This window comes from Bombus affinis, unplaced genomic scaffold (assembly GCF_024516045.1).
Source record: "Bombus affinis isolate iyBomAffi1 unplaced genomic scaffold, iyBomAffi1.2 ctg00000075.1, whole genome shotgun sequence".
In the NCBI taxonomy this organism is placed as follows: domain Eukaryota; kingdom Metazoa; phylum Arthropoda; class Insecta; order Hymenoptera; family Apidae; genus Bombus; species Bombus affinis.
Window position 1 is genome coordinate 774,489 of NW_026108825.1, and position 17,378 is coordinate 791,866.

The following is a 17,378-nucleotide window of genomic DNA, read 5'->3' on the forward strand; positions in this document are numbered from 1 at the left end:
GGTGCTCAATATCTTCCGACACGATGAAGGCGGGTTTTAGATGGTCTACGGAGACTTTCACGCTTTTGTCCTTCACCCGTATGGTAAAGGTTTTCTCCCCACGCTGTATAACCTGATAGGGGCCATCGTACGGTGGTTGCAGTGGGCCTCCGATTGCATCGTGACGTACGAAAACGTACGGCGACGTTTCTAAATCGCGGAACATGAACGTTTTCTTTTCGCCGTGTTGTGAAATCGGCAGAGGTCTAATCTTGCTCATTCGCTCTCGCAGACGGTTTGCGAATTCCGCATTGGCCGGTTGTTTTGCTGGTACAAAAATTGCGCTGGCAATCGTATACCCGTACCATAAATCATTTCGGCTGCCGTTGCGCTCAGGTCTTCCTTGATAGCGGTTCTAATGCCTAGAAGAACTATGGGAAGGCTTTCGACCCAGTTGCTCGAATTGTGGCATTTGATTGCGGCTTTAAGCCGCCGGTGGAAGTGCTCTACCATCCCGTTGGACGCGGGGTGATAGGCTGTGGTACGCAAATGCTTAATGTCGAGCATCCGGCATAGTTCTTTGAAAAGATTGGATTCGAATTGGCGTCCTTGATCTGTTGTTATTTTTGCTGGGACGCCAAACCGCGCTATCCATGTGGAAAGAAGAGCCGAGGTAACGGTCGTTGCTTCCATATCTGGTATAGGAATCGCTTCGGGCCAACGTGAAAAACGATCGATACATGTTAGACAATATCGGCAGCCTTGTGAGTATTGCATGACGATAATGTCTAAATGTATATGCTTGAATCGTCCTGCGAGCTCCCCGAATGTTCCGGTCGGCGTTGATACGTGTCTCGTTATTTTACATTGTTGACACGGGATGCATTGCCGTGTCCATGTTTGGCAATCTTTGTTTAGCGCAGGCCAAACAAAACGCGATTTTACGAGTTTTTGTGTCGCGCGTATCCCTTTGATCTGACTATGATCACGGCAAAAACGACGGATTTGGATTAACGATCGGAACCGCCTAAGGTTGTCGGATCTATAATAAGCTCGTCTTTGGGTAAACACGATTTCTTGTGTAGCGGATTTACTGGGCTAAAAATGTGAAATACACATTTTCTTTTTGTTTAAGCATGATCGTTCGAACACTATAATCGAGAAAATATTTATTTATATATTGCCGGGATACAAATGACATGGGGTCCTAGCAACATTTTCCGCTTGACGGGAAATCGAAATGTAAAGAGGATCCCGACGAAGGAAGGAAAGATTTTTCTCATCTATATTCGGAATATCTATATTCATGGATAGTTAGTTTTCACCATTCCAGCTTTGTCGCAATTTATTTTCAACTTATTGGACATTCATTTTGATTTATTATATATATTTATACGCGGAATACAATGGGTAGCAGATGGCTTTTTCAAGATGTATGAATCATAACCACAAGAAGTACAATTAAATATTTATCCATTCCGTGTTAGTAAGCTGATGAATCTTTTGATTGTGGCTTGCAAGAATAATAGTAGATTAGTTTAATTCTACCCAGTTAATTATTCATACAGAAATATGTTGTTACAAAATTTATGCTATGAAATTTTGAACACATTTTATATTTTACGAGAGGAAACTCTCGACACGTCTTGTCCATCTGAACGTTTCTCAAACGTGCACGAAATCTTTTTCCATTTTATTCGACGTCAGAGATACTTTTTTTTAACGTCGGTCTTGAATGATACATTAGAGATAATATATACACATCCTGCCCTTTCTTACCAAAATATCGCCCAGAGCCAACGAAAACATGTAGATAGTGGATGTATTCTTTGCAGCCGAATCCGCACCCAATGCAATCATCATCATTCCGTTCCCAAATACACCCACTATCAGGATTATTAAGAATATTCCAGGTACTATGTAAGTTTCTGGGCGATGGATGTACGGAATGTAGCCACTCTCTTGGACCAAGCTCGTCACATTCGAATTCATAGCCATCTGTAAAAGAATAAATCCACGTCTTTTCCATTCTTGAATATTCAACCGCAGTCACTGCAATTTACTCCCTTTTACCGCGTTAAGGACAACTTGAAATTCTTCAACATTTTTCCAACAAATTTATTTAGTTTTCCGCGGAATAACAAAGCAAACTATGCGTTATGTATTTTATTTTCATTTTCAAACGTTGAACGCGCGTGCTAACTCTATTCGTTACGCGTATACATTTTTATAGAGAGACAAGATTTTATTTGTCAATGAAATTAAACATGAATTTCATCAATCAGATATTTCTATTTATTTTAATTCGATCGATTGCTCTTCGACAAATTGCGCCGGTTGTCCATCGTTATTTCCTCACGCTGCTTCCACGTCTAACTATCGAATGATTGGATAACAATTTCTCATAATGGTTTTAGCCCAGTAAATCCGCTACACAAGAAATCGCGTTTACCCAAAGACGAGCTTATTATAGATCCGACAACCTTAGGCGGTTCCGATCGTTAATCCAAATCCGTCGTTTTTGCCGTGATCATAGGCCCTCGAGTCAGCTACCCGAAAAGCCAACAATTGTAAACAAGGTCGAGAGCTCAGCGCCTGTTGGGATGTTTCGAGAACATCTTCGAAATTCAAATCCCAACGCCTTTCGTCAACTCCGACGCATATAAATATAGCGAACAGGGTAGCGACGCATTCTTAGTTATCGAGAGACACGAGCAGCAGCAATTAAGCGATACTTCTTGGCGCCGAACTATTAGTGACCGCGAACCGAGACAACAAGTGTATTGTATCTAATAAACTACGTAGTTAGGTATACTCTGGTGTTTGTGAAAACTAATCACTACCTTATCACCTCACGTCTATCGTTCGAACACTCATACACACTGGAAAAATACAATATTCGTTATTTCCTTGTTAACAATGATATCAGGTCCGTTTTATAGTCAAACTTTATATAACGCTACGATATAGTATCTTTCAATTGTACTTTACAGTAATAAAAATCCTAATATCGTCCAAATCTCAAGGCTTACAATCGTTGTGCTAGGAACTAGGCAAACGAAAATACATAAATCTAAAATTCTATCACCTATAAATAGTACAATACTAAAAAAACTGTCTTTCGTGTGTTCGTTGTATATATTATATCAATATTTTGAAATAGAATTTAATACGAAAGACATGTTTCGCATTCCTACAATTTAAAAGATTGCCTGTCTTTCTGAATTTTACGATGTACAATTAAAATATTTCTTGCGATAGTCATCTGCGACATATTAGAGTTAATGTAACATTTGACTTGTATGTGATTATTAAAATTAAACTGCTTAAACATAACGTATAGAGGGCTCCAGCAGCAGGATACTAAATTATTGCCAATGGGAACAGAATCAACGAGGAAAAACACGACAATCGGAGTACACCCCGCGAAGGTAACGGAACTCGACGATAAACAAGTCAAAGTTGAAACGACCTAAGTTTCTCGGGATTCATGAGAAAATGAAAATTTCAGAAATAAATTTCCAGTATCGATAACGATTATTTGATTTTACATGTCGTTTCTTTCACGCGATCTATCCAATCCATTTATCGAAAAATATATTCTGAATTGACTCCGATATCATCATCTTCCGTCTCATCGAATCTGTATTTCTTAAAGATACCTTAAAGCGATCTACTTATACATAAAATATACATAAAACTTATACATAAATTATATACTAAAAATATATTCAATCCATACTTGCATGATATTTCAAATCTTCATCCCCTGCCTGAATTCAAAAGCAAAAATATTCCAAGAAGACATCACTGCTGAAAGCTCCAGGGGTTACAAACAAACAGACATCGAATTTTCGACGTGATCGTGGATCTCCGAGCGGTTTCTCAGTGTTGTTGTACGAGAGTGGGTCCGCTGCCAAGATTTCGCCAAGGATCCGGTATGTCGAAATGTGCTGGGACTGTGAGCAGAGCATCGTTCGCGGTTCTGTCCGCGCTACAATTATTCGGCTTCACGCGAGTCGTGTTTACGCACTCGATGGGTAACTTGAAGAAGTCCGCCTTGTAATTGTAACCCTGGCTGCTGACTCGGATGATGGTATGCAGTGGCACCAAAGCGTAAGGCACCTCTTCCGGTTTTTTATCTGTGAAAAAGCCAATGATGCAGCGCAGAATAGCTTGATGAGACACGACCAAGATGTTGTTGGATCTCTGTAATTCAGCAATAACCGGTTCCACGCGGTGCATGGCGTCGATGTAGCTTTCTCCCCATGGATAACGATAGCGCAGCTTATCTTGATCGCGCCATGCAAATTCCTACGCAAAAGCATTGATTTAGAGATGTAGAAGGTATATACGCTATCTATGTACTATATACTAAAGTATATAGACTTTTGCCTAAGTCATAGAATGGTTCGTACATCGAGGTCCCCAAAGCATTAAAACCTAGCTTATGCAAAGTCAGGGAACAATGGCTAATTTTAAACATAAACTTTAATAAAGCAGACCTGCGATATAATATTCAAATCATGGTATGATTTAAGTTTCGTTATAATACACGGTTAATAAGTACACATCAACTTCTTATTGTAATTATAATATTCATTTATCCATGTTCTAAAACTTCGCCCAAATTAATCAGACTGATTGAGTTCGATCTAGCAACGTGAAACATTGTGATTATCGTCTATGTGCTATGTACTTGACTGGGAATATTTCTTTGAACTTCAACGCTCATTCTCATTAGTCAAGCAAATATTTCGTGGATGTAAGTGGATAAATTTGCATACAACTGAATTTTAATCAGTTACAGACTGTTAACGTAGACGTTAAGTCACTCGATACTTTTCCCCAGTGGCCAAGTATTCAATGCTTGAGTCATCCGTGAAGATTTGTGTTATTATTCATTTTCCAAGATACGATTGAAAGTTGTTCGCTTAGAGAATTAAATTGACAAACCTAGTAGATAATAAATATTCCATATCTAGGATCCCAAACTTATTGAAATACAAATTATAACTACATTAACTAATCGATCACTGGGAAAATTTTGATCAAATACTAATCTTAAATGTGTCAATTATAGTACAATGTTTCTAACATAATACTGATACGATTAGATTAATTCAAAAAGCTTATATCCTATATACCCTAAAAGCTTATACCGTTATACCCTATAACCTACAATGATAACTGTTACAGCTATCTACCATTTACTACACAAATAAATTAAAGCTCTTAGAGCTAGGGACTGATAAATTCAACCGATTGAAGGCTCGTTTAAATACAGCCAGAAGATTAGGCAAGTAGTAAGTGAAACCGAATTTACACATTTTTCGATGAATCATCCTTAAAAGTATAAATTATCTTCATTCGCTATTTCACTAATCTACTGGCCGTGTCTGAATAAGCCTTTGGTCAACAACACTTTTTTTTTTTTTGCGTGGGGAGGGGAAAATGCTATTACGCATGCCCAGTGACCCGCATCACTGGGTTATGTGGGAGTCGGTCGGATGTCGTTGCCATACCCACTAAAAACCCCTCCTCCTTCTTCCTCCGCTTGGGGGGCAGACAACCCCGGTAAAACCTGTCGGCAGTCATCAGGGTTGTCCTTTCGTGCCCCGTAGTATCTACTTCTTCGGGCCGTTACTGCTCATGTCGTCCTCTCAGCCAGTTCAGAATACTGGGCTGGTCTCCTTCTGCGGTTTTTCGTTGTTTCATGTCCTTGCCCTCATTGCTCCGCGTAGTTGTTGTTTCGCTCGTTCTCCTCCTTGCTTCTTCCCAGGCCCTCGCTGTCACCCTCCTGTGACACATGACGGTCTTGCAGAATTGCCTAAATTTATTCCAGCTCTCGTCCTTGGCGGTCACCGTGGCGATCAGATTGCCCACGTCTATCTTCCCGCCCAGAGCGTTCTCCAGCTCGATCCTTCTGTCCGTCCACTTCGGGCACGCGAAGAGGGCGTGCTCTGCATCGTCGTTCGGGTCTCCACAGTCGAGACAGTTGCTGTCGCTGTCCCTGCCAATCCTTTTCCTATAGACACCGAAGCTCCCATGCCCGGTTAGCAGCTGCATGGTGTGGTGATCGATGTCCATCTTCTTTTTGGTAAATAACAGCGCACTCGGTATTAGCTTCTTTGTGATATTTTCTTTTTTGTAGTTGTTCCACTCCTTCTGCCAGTCCTCTTGGGCCTTCTTGCGAATCGCCTCCAGTTCCTCCTTCAGCTTGCAGTCGTCATCCGTGCCACTCCTGGGCCCGTGGATCTTGTTCCTCTCGTAGGTCTCTCCGAGCATCTTTATCTTTATGTAAATCGGGAGATTCCCGGTCAACACGCAAAGTGCCGCGTGGGAGACGGTACGATGTGCCGTCGTTGTTATGCACAGGGCCGTTCGTTGTGCACGTTTCAGCTTTTTCCTGTTCTTATCGGTATTCGCTGCTCTAGCCCACACCGGTGCTCCGTAAGTTACGATGGACTCCCACACATTGTAGTAGAGCCTCCGAGCCAAGCTGGGCGGCCCGTTGATGTTGGGTAGAATTCCCCTAAGTGCTCCTATTAACTTGTCGGCTCTGTTACACGCCATCTCGATATGCGCACCGAACCTCCGACTGGAGTCAATGACGACTCCGAGATACCTGATGCGATCGACCGTTTCGATGTCCGAGGAGCCCAACCTGAGTTTCACCACTCTCGGCACTCGCAAGCTTGTGATGAACATGACCTCCGTCTTTTCTCTCGCCAGGGTGAGCCCGACACTCGTGCACCAGTCGTTGGCGATCCTTAGCATCGTGTTGACCTTGGCGGAGGCCTCTTCGTTCCTCCCGACGGAGCATGTGATGGCCAGATCATCCGCGAAGGCGGTTGCTCTGACCATAGGCATGTTGTCGAGTCTCTCGAGCAACCGGTCGTATACCAAGTTCCACAGGAATGGTCCGAGGATGGATCCCTGCGGGACTCCCGCCGCCACCTCGTGCTCCACCGTGCCGTGCTGGTTGCTCACGATGATCCTCCTTCCGGATAGGTAACTGCCGATTAGCCTTTTGACCTTCCATGGCAGCTTCCTCTTGTCAAATTCCTCGTATATGCTCTTCCAGCTGAGCGAATTGAAGGCATTGCTAATATCTAGGGTGATCATCAGGCATACTACCTTCTTCTGTCTGCAGATGTTGGCAAACTTCATCACCTGCGTGATGGCGTCTACCGTACTCCTCTTCTTTCTGAAGCCATATTGCCTCCGATGGAACGGGTCCATTCCGATGCATCTCTCGATGATCTTCTTAAAGCATTTTTCCCAGATCTTGCTCATGGTTGGGAGTATGCTTATCGGCCGGTACGCGTTAGGGAGACTGGGATCCTTACCCGGTTTCCTTAGCAGTATTACTCTGGCCGTCTTCCAGCAGACTGGGATCCTTCCTGTTTCAGTGATGCCGTTGAACGCCCTTGTCACGAGTTCGCTCCTGCGACTCGCTACCAGCTTCGCGATCTCGCCCGGCACGCCATCGACTCCTGCAGCCTTCTTGGTGTTCATTCTTCCGGCGGCATCGACGACATCGCCTTCTCCGATGGCGACGCTGAGGCTAATATCTCCTTCTTCTTCGGTCTCTGCCTTTTCGCGGCCCTCATAATGGGGGGGTCCGTGTCCCAAGGTGAATAGCCTCTGTAAGACTGCCTTCACCATGTCGATCGGCATGTCGTTGGTTGGTCCCTTGCTTTTACATATCTTCATGACCGTGCGATAGGGTTTGCCCCAAGGGTCGCTCTCCAGTATCTTGCAGTATTCTGCCCAGGCTGTTTTTTTGCTGCGGGCGATCTCCTTTTTTAATTGCCTTCGGATCTCCTTGTAGGCGTTGACGAGGGGCTCGGTGTTGCCGGCGTTCTTCTTCCTTTCTCTCGTCACCCTCCTGAGCGCTTTGTGCGCCTGCGCTCTCAGTTCCGCGATCATCGGGTTCCACCAGTAGTTCGCGTACTTGCGGGTCGCCGCCCTGTTCGACTTCCTTAGCATCCCTTCGCACGTACCTTCGATGCTCTTTTGCAGGGGCTCGGCCCCATCCTCTCCGATAGCCGCGTTGAGGTCTTCCTTCTTCAGAGTGTCGTCGAATCTGCTCAGGAACTCCTCCGGCGATATGTCCTTGGTCACGTACCTGTATAACTTCGATACGGTTCGGGTCTTCCTCGCCTCAAACCTGTGGAGCACGTACAGATGGTCCGAGGCCGAGTATTTGTCCAAGACCGCGCTTCCGGCGTGTATCTCGCTGACCTTATTGGATACGCTTATTATGTCAGGGAAGCTCGTCTTCCCGTTCATGAAGAAGGTATACTTTTCCTTGAGCCTCAGTGGAAACACCCGGTGGCTGCTTAGTGCCTCCATTAAGACTCTCCCTCTCTTGTCTGTGGTCGATCCTCCCCAACAGGTTGACTTTGCGTTGAAGTCTCCGGCCACGACGACCTTGTCGTGTCTTCTAGCAGCGCTCTTCGTCATAGTCGACAGCGTGTCTATGTACTCGGAGTATGCTAGCCTATTTATGTTGGGCGAACAGTATCCGCTGAAGCAGAAGACGTCGCCGACGCGGACGCCCACTATCCCGTCGCTCTTGACCTCTGTTGTTTCATCGGGCAGTTTGCCGTTGAGGAATGTGACCCATATCGAGGCGTCTCCTTTGGTGTCATTATACCAGTGCGGTAGCTGCCTGTTCGGCTCGGAAATTATTATTATATCCGGCCTAAGTTCGATCGCGCATTGGTGCATCATGTCCTGCGTCAGCTTGCATCTGTTGAGGTTTATCTGCAGTATCCTCATTTATTCGCTTTCAACCGCCTTCTATACTCTGGACAAGCCAGGGATCCGGTTACGTGGTCAAATTTCACACCTTTCTCCTTGCTGCAGATGGAGCAGCAGGGTGCGTTGGCGCAGGCAGCTATCGTGTGGTCTTTGGCTCCGCACTTCCTGCAAATCTCCTTTCCAGGGCTTATCGCCGTGCATTTGTTCGCGATATGACCGAACATGTGACATCTGTAGCACTTTACCACATTGGGTAGTGCCTTTATCGAGGCTATCGTCAAGCCGGTTCTGATCTTCCGGCTCGCCCCCTCTTTGGCCAGGTAGGCTTTCGGCATCGTCACTATTGCCGATTGGGTGCCCCACGGCGCCATTTTTAGGGTCTTTACTTCGACCTCAGTGATGTCGCTTATGCCCAGATGCATTCCTATCACCCTGGCTAGTTCTTCCTTGCCTACGAGCGGGTCTATATCCCTGATCTCTACGGAGGTCTTGTCGCGCATTGGTAGCGCTCTCACCTTGCCTCTTAGCGCCGTGTTCATATCCGCCGCGGTCTTTTTGGCGTTGCTACCTGCTTTCAGCTCGATTAGAATGTCACCTGTTCTGGTCCTCCTAATTCCACAGCTCTCTTTTAGGGTCTCCTTTGCCCCCATCAGGTCTTTGTAGGCCTGGATCCACTCCTTGTCTTGCCCTACTTTGACGAGGATGGCTTCGGGTCTGTTACGAATCCTCTTCGGTCCCTCCGGCCTCTTTGGCTTGTCCAATGCCGCCCTTCCTGCGTTCGCCTTACTGACCACCGTCGGGGTGTCCGTTCTTTTTCCTCTCCTTCCGCGGACAGGGATCCAGTCATCCTTTACATCGCTGTCCGTGTAGTCAGTAGTCGCTTTTGCCGAGCTGTTGCCGGCACAGGCTCCTGCGTAGGAGGCCTCCATGGTCGTTGGTCTCTTTCTCTTGGTGTCGCCCTTCCCCTCGACGGGCGATCTCTCCTTCCTTTTTCCTTCCTTCTCCTCACTCCTCCCCGGAGGGGTGGTCATCCAGGTGGCCGTGACTGTCCTAGCGTTCCTCTTGAGCCTCATCTCGTCCAACATCGAGTGGAGCTTGGACGCTTTTTTACTGATAGCGTCCCTCCTTTCCTTGATGTCGGTATCCTTTTTGCTCATGAGGTAGAGTCTGCTACCTATGTATTGGATTTCGCGGAAGACTTCTGTGATGATTTCCGTCATCGTCTTCCATTCGCTCATTTTGATGACGATACTGTCCTCGTCATTGCTTTCGGTCTCGGCCGTTGCTCTGTTCGCCATGGCCTTCCTCCTGAGACTTTCCCTTGGCGCCGCCGCTTCGCTGCCGCTGTCCGACATTTCCGCCGGTGTGTCCAGCTCCGAGGTGCTGGCCGCTTCGTCCTTCGTTGCCATCGGCTGGCTTCTGGCCAGGCTTCTCGTTGTCTTGCCCGCCCTCCCCTCCACTGGGGACTTTCTCAAATATCTGGTGATCTTGTCACCTTTCGGGATTTTTTCCTTTGCGAATCGGGTCGCCTTTACGGTGGGTGGTGTCTTATCCTTGAGTGCCTGCATTGGCATCTCGACATCCTCGATGAATCCCGCGATGTCTTCATCAAATTCGAGGTATCTTCTTGTGCTTTTTTTGCACATCTTTCCCTCTGTGACATCTGCGGGTGTTTCTTGGTCCCCGGTCGTGTTTACCGAACGAGGGGAGGCCCTGGGATCGACCTTCCCCTCGCCGTTCGTCCAGTCGTTGGGTGACCGTCGGGTCGAGCCTGGGACGCTACTCGAATCCCCGACGGGGCTTGGAAGCTCCGAAACCCCCTGAGCCGTAAGTTTACTTACCTTGTAGTACTTGTCCATATTGTGTTTATGATTTTAATATACATATATATATATATGTATTTTTGAGGTGTATCCTTCCGCGTGTATGCGATTCGTGTCCTAAATACTTGCCGATGTCGTCGTAAGGTCGCCAGTCGTCTGTCTGATGACCGGATACTTAAACTCGCAGTGTCCCTATCACTGTTCGACGCGGGGAGTTTTGACTGGCCCTCCACGGGGGCGCTCTCCCGCTCCTTGGTTACCCAGGTAGCCCGCCCGGTGGCGCTTCGGTCTCGCGACCCAAGATGGCCTTCGCTCTGCCCCTAACCTCACTTTCCACACACAGCACTTTCAATCGTTTCTCTCGCTTTCATACCAGCGAGCTCCATTATTTCTTGTATTCCCACTCATTCCGGAACACTAGAAACTTCACTTTCGTGCACTTTCCGCCCGAGTTCTTTAATTTACCCAGATATTTCGGTTATGCCTACGGAGCGTCGTGCACGTGTCCGTTCTGCTTGCCGCCATCATCGAGACCCCGAGGTCAACAACACTTGAAACGTAATTCAATGCAAGCAGTGACGAAATTTCGAGGAGGAAGACGCGTTTGATCTGAAATTACCTGCGGATAATGCTCCTGCATCTCTTCATAAGACAGCTCCTCACAGATACCGGCGTGGAGTTCGTTGAGTGCTGTCACGTGTTCTTGGGGCGCTTCCACGCCACGAGCAGTCGCGATAGTCCTTCGAAGGCGACTAGTTAGCACGCGCAGGTCGGGAATACGCATAGCGTTGAACTTGGTGGCCAACGCCTGTGCATATCTCTCGCCACGTGCGCTTAAAACTGCGTCACCACCAACCTTACCCAATACCTTGTACTCGCTTTCGCCGTGCTGTAATCAAAAGAGAGAGGGAGAGCTTTAGTTTTATCAAATCGTAGAATATTCTGATTACGTTCAAAAAGAGAGGCGTAGCAATGATAAGATTACGATCAGGCGAGAAGAAATTACTTTTGGAACCAAACCCTGATAAGATAGCAAGATTTTAAAAATACAATATGTATGTTTTTACGTATGCGTATACGTATACGTATGCTTTTAAAACATGTTGTGTGTAAACAATTGAGGGCTCGTCATGCTAAATGAAGTGCTCAGTTATGTATGTTAATCTTTTTAATAATTGCAAGCGCCACGACCTGGCTCAATTGTCCTTGACTCAGCTTGTAATCTAAGAACAAACACGTTTCTTCATTATCGTTATCATTATCACTTGTCGAAAAATTCTTATAATTAAGACTAAAGACGCTAAGGCTGAGCTTCTAGGATTAGAACATTTGAGATGAGGATTAAACGATGACAAATGTAAAATTTGATGGATTACCAACCCGAGAGAAATAAAGAGTATGCGGCTCAACAGTGACGCTTCCAAGATATCCAAGAACATTTGTCTCCACATGGCCAGACACGTTGCAGGACTCGATATCCATGCTGCCGGTGTCGATACGGATTCGTGGATACGTCTTCTCATCCATTGGCTCGTAAGATCGAATGTAATGAGCTATCTTCAATCGTAGATCTTCTTCGGCTGTTATTGAATCCATGCCAACATAGTAAGCGCTGTACCGCAATATCTCCTTGTAATTTCGCTCCAGTACAACCGGATCGTCGCAGACGCACTCGATAATGAGGACGCGATAACCGCTGCCCGGAAAAATAGTCGAAGACCTCGGCGCGCTGCGCTCGCATCACCAACGTGGCGTCCAGGATCTTCAAACAGGAAAATTCTTAAATGCAACTAACTGTGACGACTCGCAAACTCAAATTTCAGTATATTTCTTCCTACGCATTTTATTTAAATAGACATTAGACTATATCGATTTTCAGTTGTCTTTCTTTGTATTGTATATTTGGAGAGATTGCTGCAACACGGAGGTAGCTTTCCAATAATTTGTGTAAACCAGCAGAATGCAAGTCAAAATTAACCAAAACTATATCATATTTTGACACGTGCTATAAATTCATGATCTAAACTAATATTTGTATTATTTAAACACATTTGAATATGAAACCTATACTTTTGTTTTTCTCTCCCGATAAATGCAATTTAAATACTGAAAGTGTCTTCATGTTGCTACAGGCCCTTCGTCAAAATTAATTATTGCTTTATTCAATTAAGAACACCGCCGGCCATAAATATTAGGGCACATATTGATATTTAATACGAATGGAGTGCTTTCGTTTCTAGTAATTTCTAGTAAAGAAAAGTGTCAAAGTGTTCCAATCGATGCTTATAACGTGTAGATGTCCTAATAATTATGGCGAGTAATTTATATATGAATTTACATGTTGGTTTCTCTTATTGTTAACATATATATCAAGACCACATAAAAAGAATACGATAAATTAGAATAAATAGGAATATTTCAATATGATATAATTTGGAAGGAAAAATGCACCGTTAATTTCAGAATTAAATAATTAGTTTCCTATAATATCTAAGATACGTTTCCACATAGAATTTAAAATTTAACGTGAAGACACGTTTTACCGTTGTAGTCTTCATATTGAATTCGTGTCATATTTGTTCAATTCTCGACTATTTCTAAAGCGCATAATATCGAGAAAATAACGAGCCGATCTTAAGCTACTTTCAACACCATGAACTATTGCGGTTTCTATCGTGGAACGTTGGTACATGTTGTTAAAAATATTAAGCAAGGTAAAACTCGTACGACGAGATTCGGTTCGGTCGGAGAAAGGTAGACCGGCTTGACTAGCCTCGGTTTAATCGCGTCGTCCACCGTTAGCGCGATCTATGTATAAATACGACCCTTGACCGTTTTAATATTCTAATCTATTCTTGCAGCTCCGGTTACATAATAACAAAAAAAACACGTGTTTCTTCTTCCGGTCGGATTCTTCAAATGCGCAACGATTAAAATTCTTCCTTAACTTTGTTCTATTATTTTCGATCAAATGCAATCGCGCGTGCTTGCATTCGTTTCGACATTGAATCTTTCTCAACTTTTTTCGATTACTCTCAATCAAGCATAACCGAGCGTATTCTCGTTCTCGTGTTGATTCCGAATCTTTCTCAACTATTTTCAATTATTTTCAATCAAATACAATCGCGTGTGTTGTTGTTCTCGATTCGATACTGAAATCTCTTGAACTTTTGCGATTATTTTCGATCGAATGCAACGGCACGCGTTCTCCTTTCGATACTGAATTTATCTCCAGATTCTATTCAATTTCACATCTTTACTAGACGTTTGTCACGCGTCTAATTGATGCTTACAGCTACGGAATTTCCGCCTGCGAGCCATGTAGCGCACTCGTGCATCGCGTCTCGTTGGGCCAGAGCTCTCAACGCTGCGTTTGTCACGTAAAATAAGAAAGAAATTTAAAGGAAAGAAGAAAACTTTATTTTTTCCTCGTTTATACACTTCTGAACTCTAGCCGTGGCCGTTCGAGACTGAGGCTCTTACAATATCTTCTTACTTTCGATGACATCTGTTTCTTCTTTTGTTTTTCATCCTTCATCATCCCCACTACCCTGTAGGCGTACGTGACTGTTGCTACGCTTCTAGAACATTCGGTGGAAGGACCGTTAGGACATAGATGAACCCTCAGGTACTCCGGCAATATACATTGTCGCCAAGGTCGCCATGCGTAATGTTCAAGTATCGGCTGTCTGGAGAATGTTTAGAAGTGGTCGCCTAAGGTGACGTCAGGGCAAAAGAGTTTGGGGTTACACTCCCCCCTCCTTAGAATGAACTTAGTCCTCGAAGTTCCTTTTCCTCTTTAAGATAGATGGGTGAAATTTTGCCTTGGGTGTTTCCAGGTCGAAGGTTACTTGTGAATCGTTGCTGGTGCTGGGCACAGGTAGAATCGGGGTGAATATGTTGATAGGTGCCGGGTTGATTGGCATCGGAGCGCTGGCTGGTGGATTGTTATTTGTCGTGTTTCGCTTGATTTTACAACAGAATAAATGAAAACACAATTTCGGCATTCCTATTTTGTTGAGAAAGTATAAGCATATGAGAGCAATGGATAAATATCCTATAATTTGTAATATAGATATTCCCCGTGATTCAACTTGATCGATTCTATGAGCAAAAGTTAGTTGATTCGTTTGATCTTCGATTCCATCCAGAGTGTCTTTGTATCCGTAATTATCGTTAATAAGTTTTGGAGTTTTCTCTAGTTTATTTAGTAAAACAATCCAGTCTGAATCATTAGTTACATTGACTGTTTTGATTTTAATCTCGTAAGAAATTTCCTTGCTACTACCACTGATTCTCATATGGTTATTCTTGTACAATATGTCTACGGTTTTATTAGTTTGTAACAAAGATGGTTTCTCTAGTCTAACAATTCGATGTGTCTTTTCTTCGAAAATGCTCAGATCTATTGGTTTTTCTGGTATAGCTATAAAATGATTCTCAGCATTTAATGGGATAAAAGTTATATCTTCAATGTTATAAACTACCACCTTACAGAATTTGACAGTGTTTTCTGCGCTTAAGATTTCAGAGTTACAATCGTGCTTCACTCGACGGTCGTGAATCGGCTGAGTTTGTTTGCAAATGTAAAAGTCAGATATAGAACGGCATTGCTTATCCAAGTAGTTTTGATCGACATTGATGTAATTTAGTCCTGACGTTAAAAATATCGGATGAACTACTAAAGGTGCTAAAAACACTTTGTTCGTGAGAGATGGTATGGGATATATTTGCTCTATATCCCATTCCATGTCCATAACTGTTGGTACAGAAATTACAAAGAAAACTTTGTTTTGTCGAGTAAACAATGTGAGTTCTGAGATATCTAAAATATTTTGGAAATTCTCTTCCTTTGGTATAAAAGCGTTTCCTACTGTTTTGCTACCTAGTACTTGGGCGTAATTGTTAATAAAAGTTCCGGGATCAATAATCTGTGGGCTTATTATTCCTTGTTTTCCTAAGATGATTAAATTGAATATTTCGTCGATTTGGAAATGTAAGTCAGAGAGTGAGCTTTCTAGAGCTATGACTTTTATTAAGGTGATCTCGTTTTTGTTAAGCGTTTTAAGTTCGTTTGTTACACCTGTGTCTACTTGTTTCAGTCGCTGGATGACGTCGTTATTTAAAATTCGTTTAATCAAAGCTGTCTGGTTGGCTACTATGGTTTTTAGGCTGTTACCTTCTTCAAAGAGTTTGTCTATATTTTTGTTGATTATATCTAGATCGTTCGCGGCTAGGGTTCCAAAAAGAGTTTTACTAATAGATCCGATAGCGTCTACTAGTCCTCGTCTACTTCTGGGATGAGTGTGAGCTAAGGATCGTAATTCGATGCTAAGTGTTCTGACGTTATTTAGTTTTGCTTGTAAAGAGCGTATTTCTGGTAATATGCTACAGTCTTTTCGTGTCTCGCAGTGATTCCTAACTTCGGCTACTCCCTTTTCGATATATCTTACTTGTTCCAATACAGCACTAATATCTAGTCCTATAATAACATTTATGTGCTCGCTATAAAGATATGCTTTGGATATTTTCTCATGAAATATTCCGTTATTGTCAATAGGGGTTATTTTTAATCCGTTAAGGGTGGTAAAGCCGACGGCAAGGGCGATCGTCCTGAAAAATAAGGTTTTATTCTGTTACCGTGGATTTTCTTAACTCGATCTCTAATGAGAATCTCATAATACGGTGTCTTGACTGATTTAATAACGTAGGGTCCTAACCATTCGTCGTCCAATTTATCCGACTTATGATCGTTGTGAAGGAGTATACGATCTCCTTCCTTAAATAAGGTTTGGGTTCTAATGATTTTTCTTGTCTGATCTCTCATGTACCTCTTTCTACTTTGTTCAAGGGTGTTCTTCGCTATCATTCTATATTTTTGCAATTGTTTTTGCCATAGTGCAAACATTTCTTCGTAGGTGTAATTGGAAGTTCGGGATACGGAAGACGGGAAGTTGGCTTTTCTTCCAAATGTTAGTTCGAAGGGTGAAAATCCAGTTGCATCGTGTATCGCGGTATTATACCCTAGGCAAATAAAGTCTAATACCTGATCCCATTCTTTATTAGAATCGTGTAGGCTCGTGCGAATCATGTCTTTTACTGTGGCGTGTGTTCGTTCTAAGGATCCGTTAGATTGAGGATGAAAACTAGTGGTCTTTATATGTTTGATTTTAAATGCTTCTTCGAATTTTTCCATTAGTTCGCTAATAAAGTTTTGTCCCTGGTCTGTCAGTATCGTTTTGGGTGCTGAGAAGATGTAAATGTAGTGGTGTAGTAGTGCATCGATAATCGATTCGGTTCGTTGTGTTTTCAGTGGTACTATAACGAGATATTTCGTTAGGTCATCGTGAATCGAAAGAATGTATTGATTTCCACGTGTGGTTTTAGGCATCGGACCAATTAGATCCATGGCTATCTTTTCGTTTGGCTCTACTGGTGTCTGAGGAATTACGGGTTGTTCCTTGGGTCTGATTCTAACTAGCTTTTGTCGTTGACAAGCTTCGCAATTTTTTATAAAATCTTCTATCTTTTCCATGAGGCGTGGGATTTTGAATTGGTCTTTGATTTTACTATATGTCTTTTGAATACCCAAGTGTCCACTAATGTCGTTATGGTTTTCGCGTATAATGTCTAGAGCTTGTTCGTCAGTTATGGTTTGTATTGGTTCGTATGCAAAAGTTATTTCTTCAATTTGGTCATTAATAAACATGAGTGTTACTTTGATCCTAGCTTTTTCGGTTTCGGTAAAACTATTGTCTCCTATCCCAATTTTCTTGTGTTTCTTCGTTAGTTCAAAAATTTTTC

General features: G+C 43.5%; 2 protein-coding genes across 5 annotated transcripts in view; both read right to left on the minus strand.

The window, feature by feature from the left end:
* The window catches only part of LOC126927117 (6-phosphofructo-2-kinase/fructose-2,6-bisphosphatase-like), a 179,804-nt gene extending 165,849 nt beyond the window's left edge, over positions 1 to 13,955 (minus strand). For 2 of the 4 annotated variants that reach the window (XR_007715166.1, XR_007715165.1), the window contains exons 1-4: positions 13,868 to 13,955; positions 11,955 to 12,336; positions 11,194 to 11,463; positions 3,722 to 4,293 (exon numbers count right to left, since the gene is read on the minus strand). Coding sequence is in view for 2 of the 4 variants with exons in the window: in XM_050743458.1 (XP_050599415.1) it covers positions 3,865 to 4,293; positions 11,194 to 11,463; positions 11,955 to 12,170 (915 nt within the window). In the remaining 2 variants the exon portion in view is untranslated. Of the gene's footprint in view, positions 1 to 3,695; positions 4,294 to 11,193; positions 11,464 to 11,950; positions 12,337 to 13,867 lie in introns of those variants that run through there. The other 2 variants (XM_050743458.1, XM_050743459.1) reach the window with 2 other exon arrangements.
* Positions 1 to 15,948, minus strand: part of LOC126927113 (uncharacterized) — an 83,585-nt gene extending 67,637 nt beyond the window's left edge. Inside the window, exon 1 of the mRNA XM_050743452.1 lies at positions 14,071 to 15,948. Coding sequence (XP_050599409.1) covers positions 14,348 to 15,331 — 984 coding nt within the window. The 5' untranslated portion in view covers positions 15,332 to 15,948 and the 3' untranslated portion in view covers positions 14,071 to 14,347. The remainder of the gene's footprint in view (positions 1 to 14,070) is intronic.
* Positions 15,949 to 17,378: the final 1,430 nt, after the last annotated feature.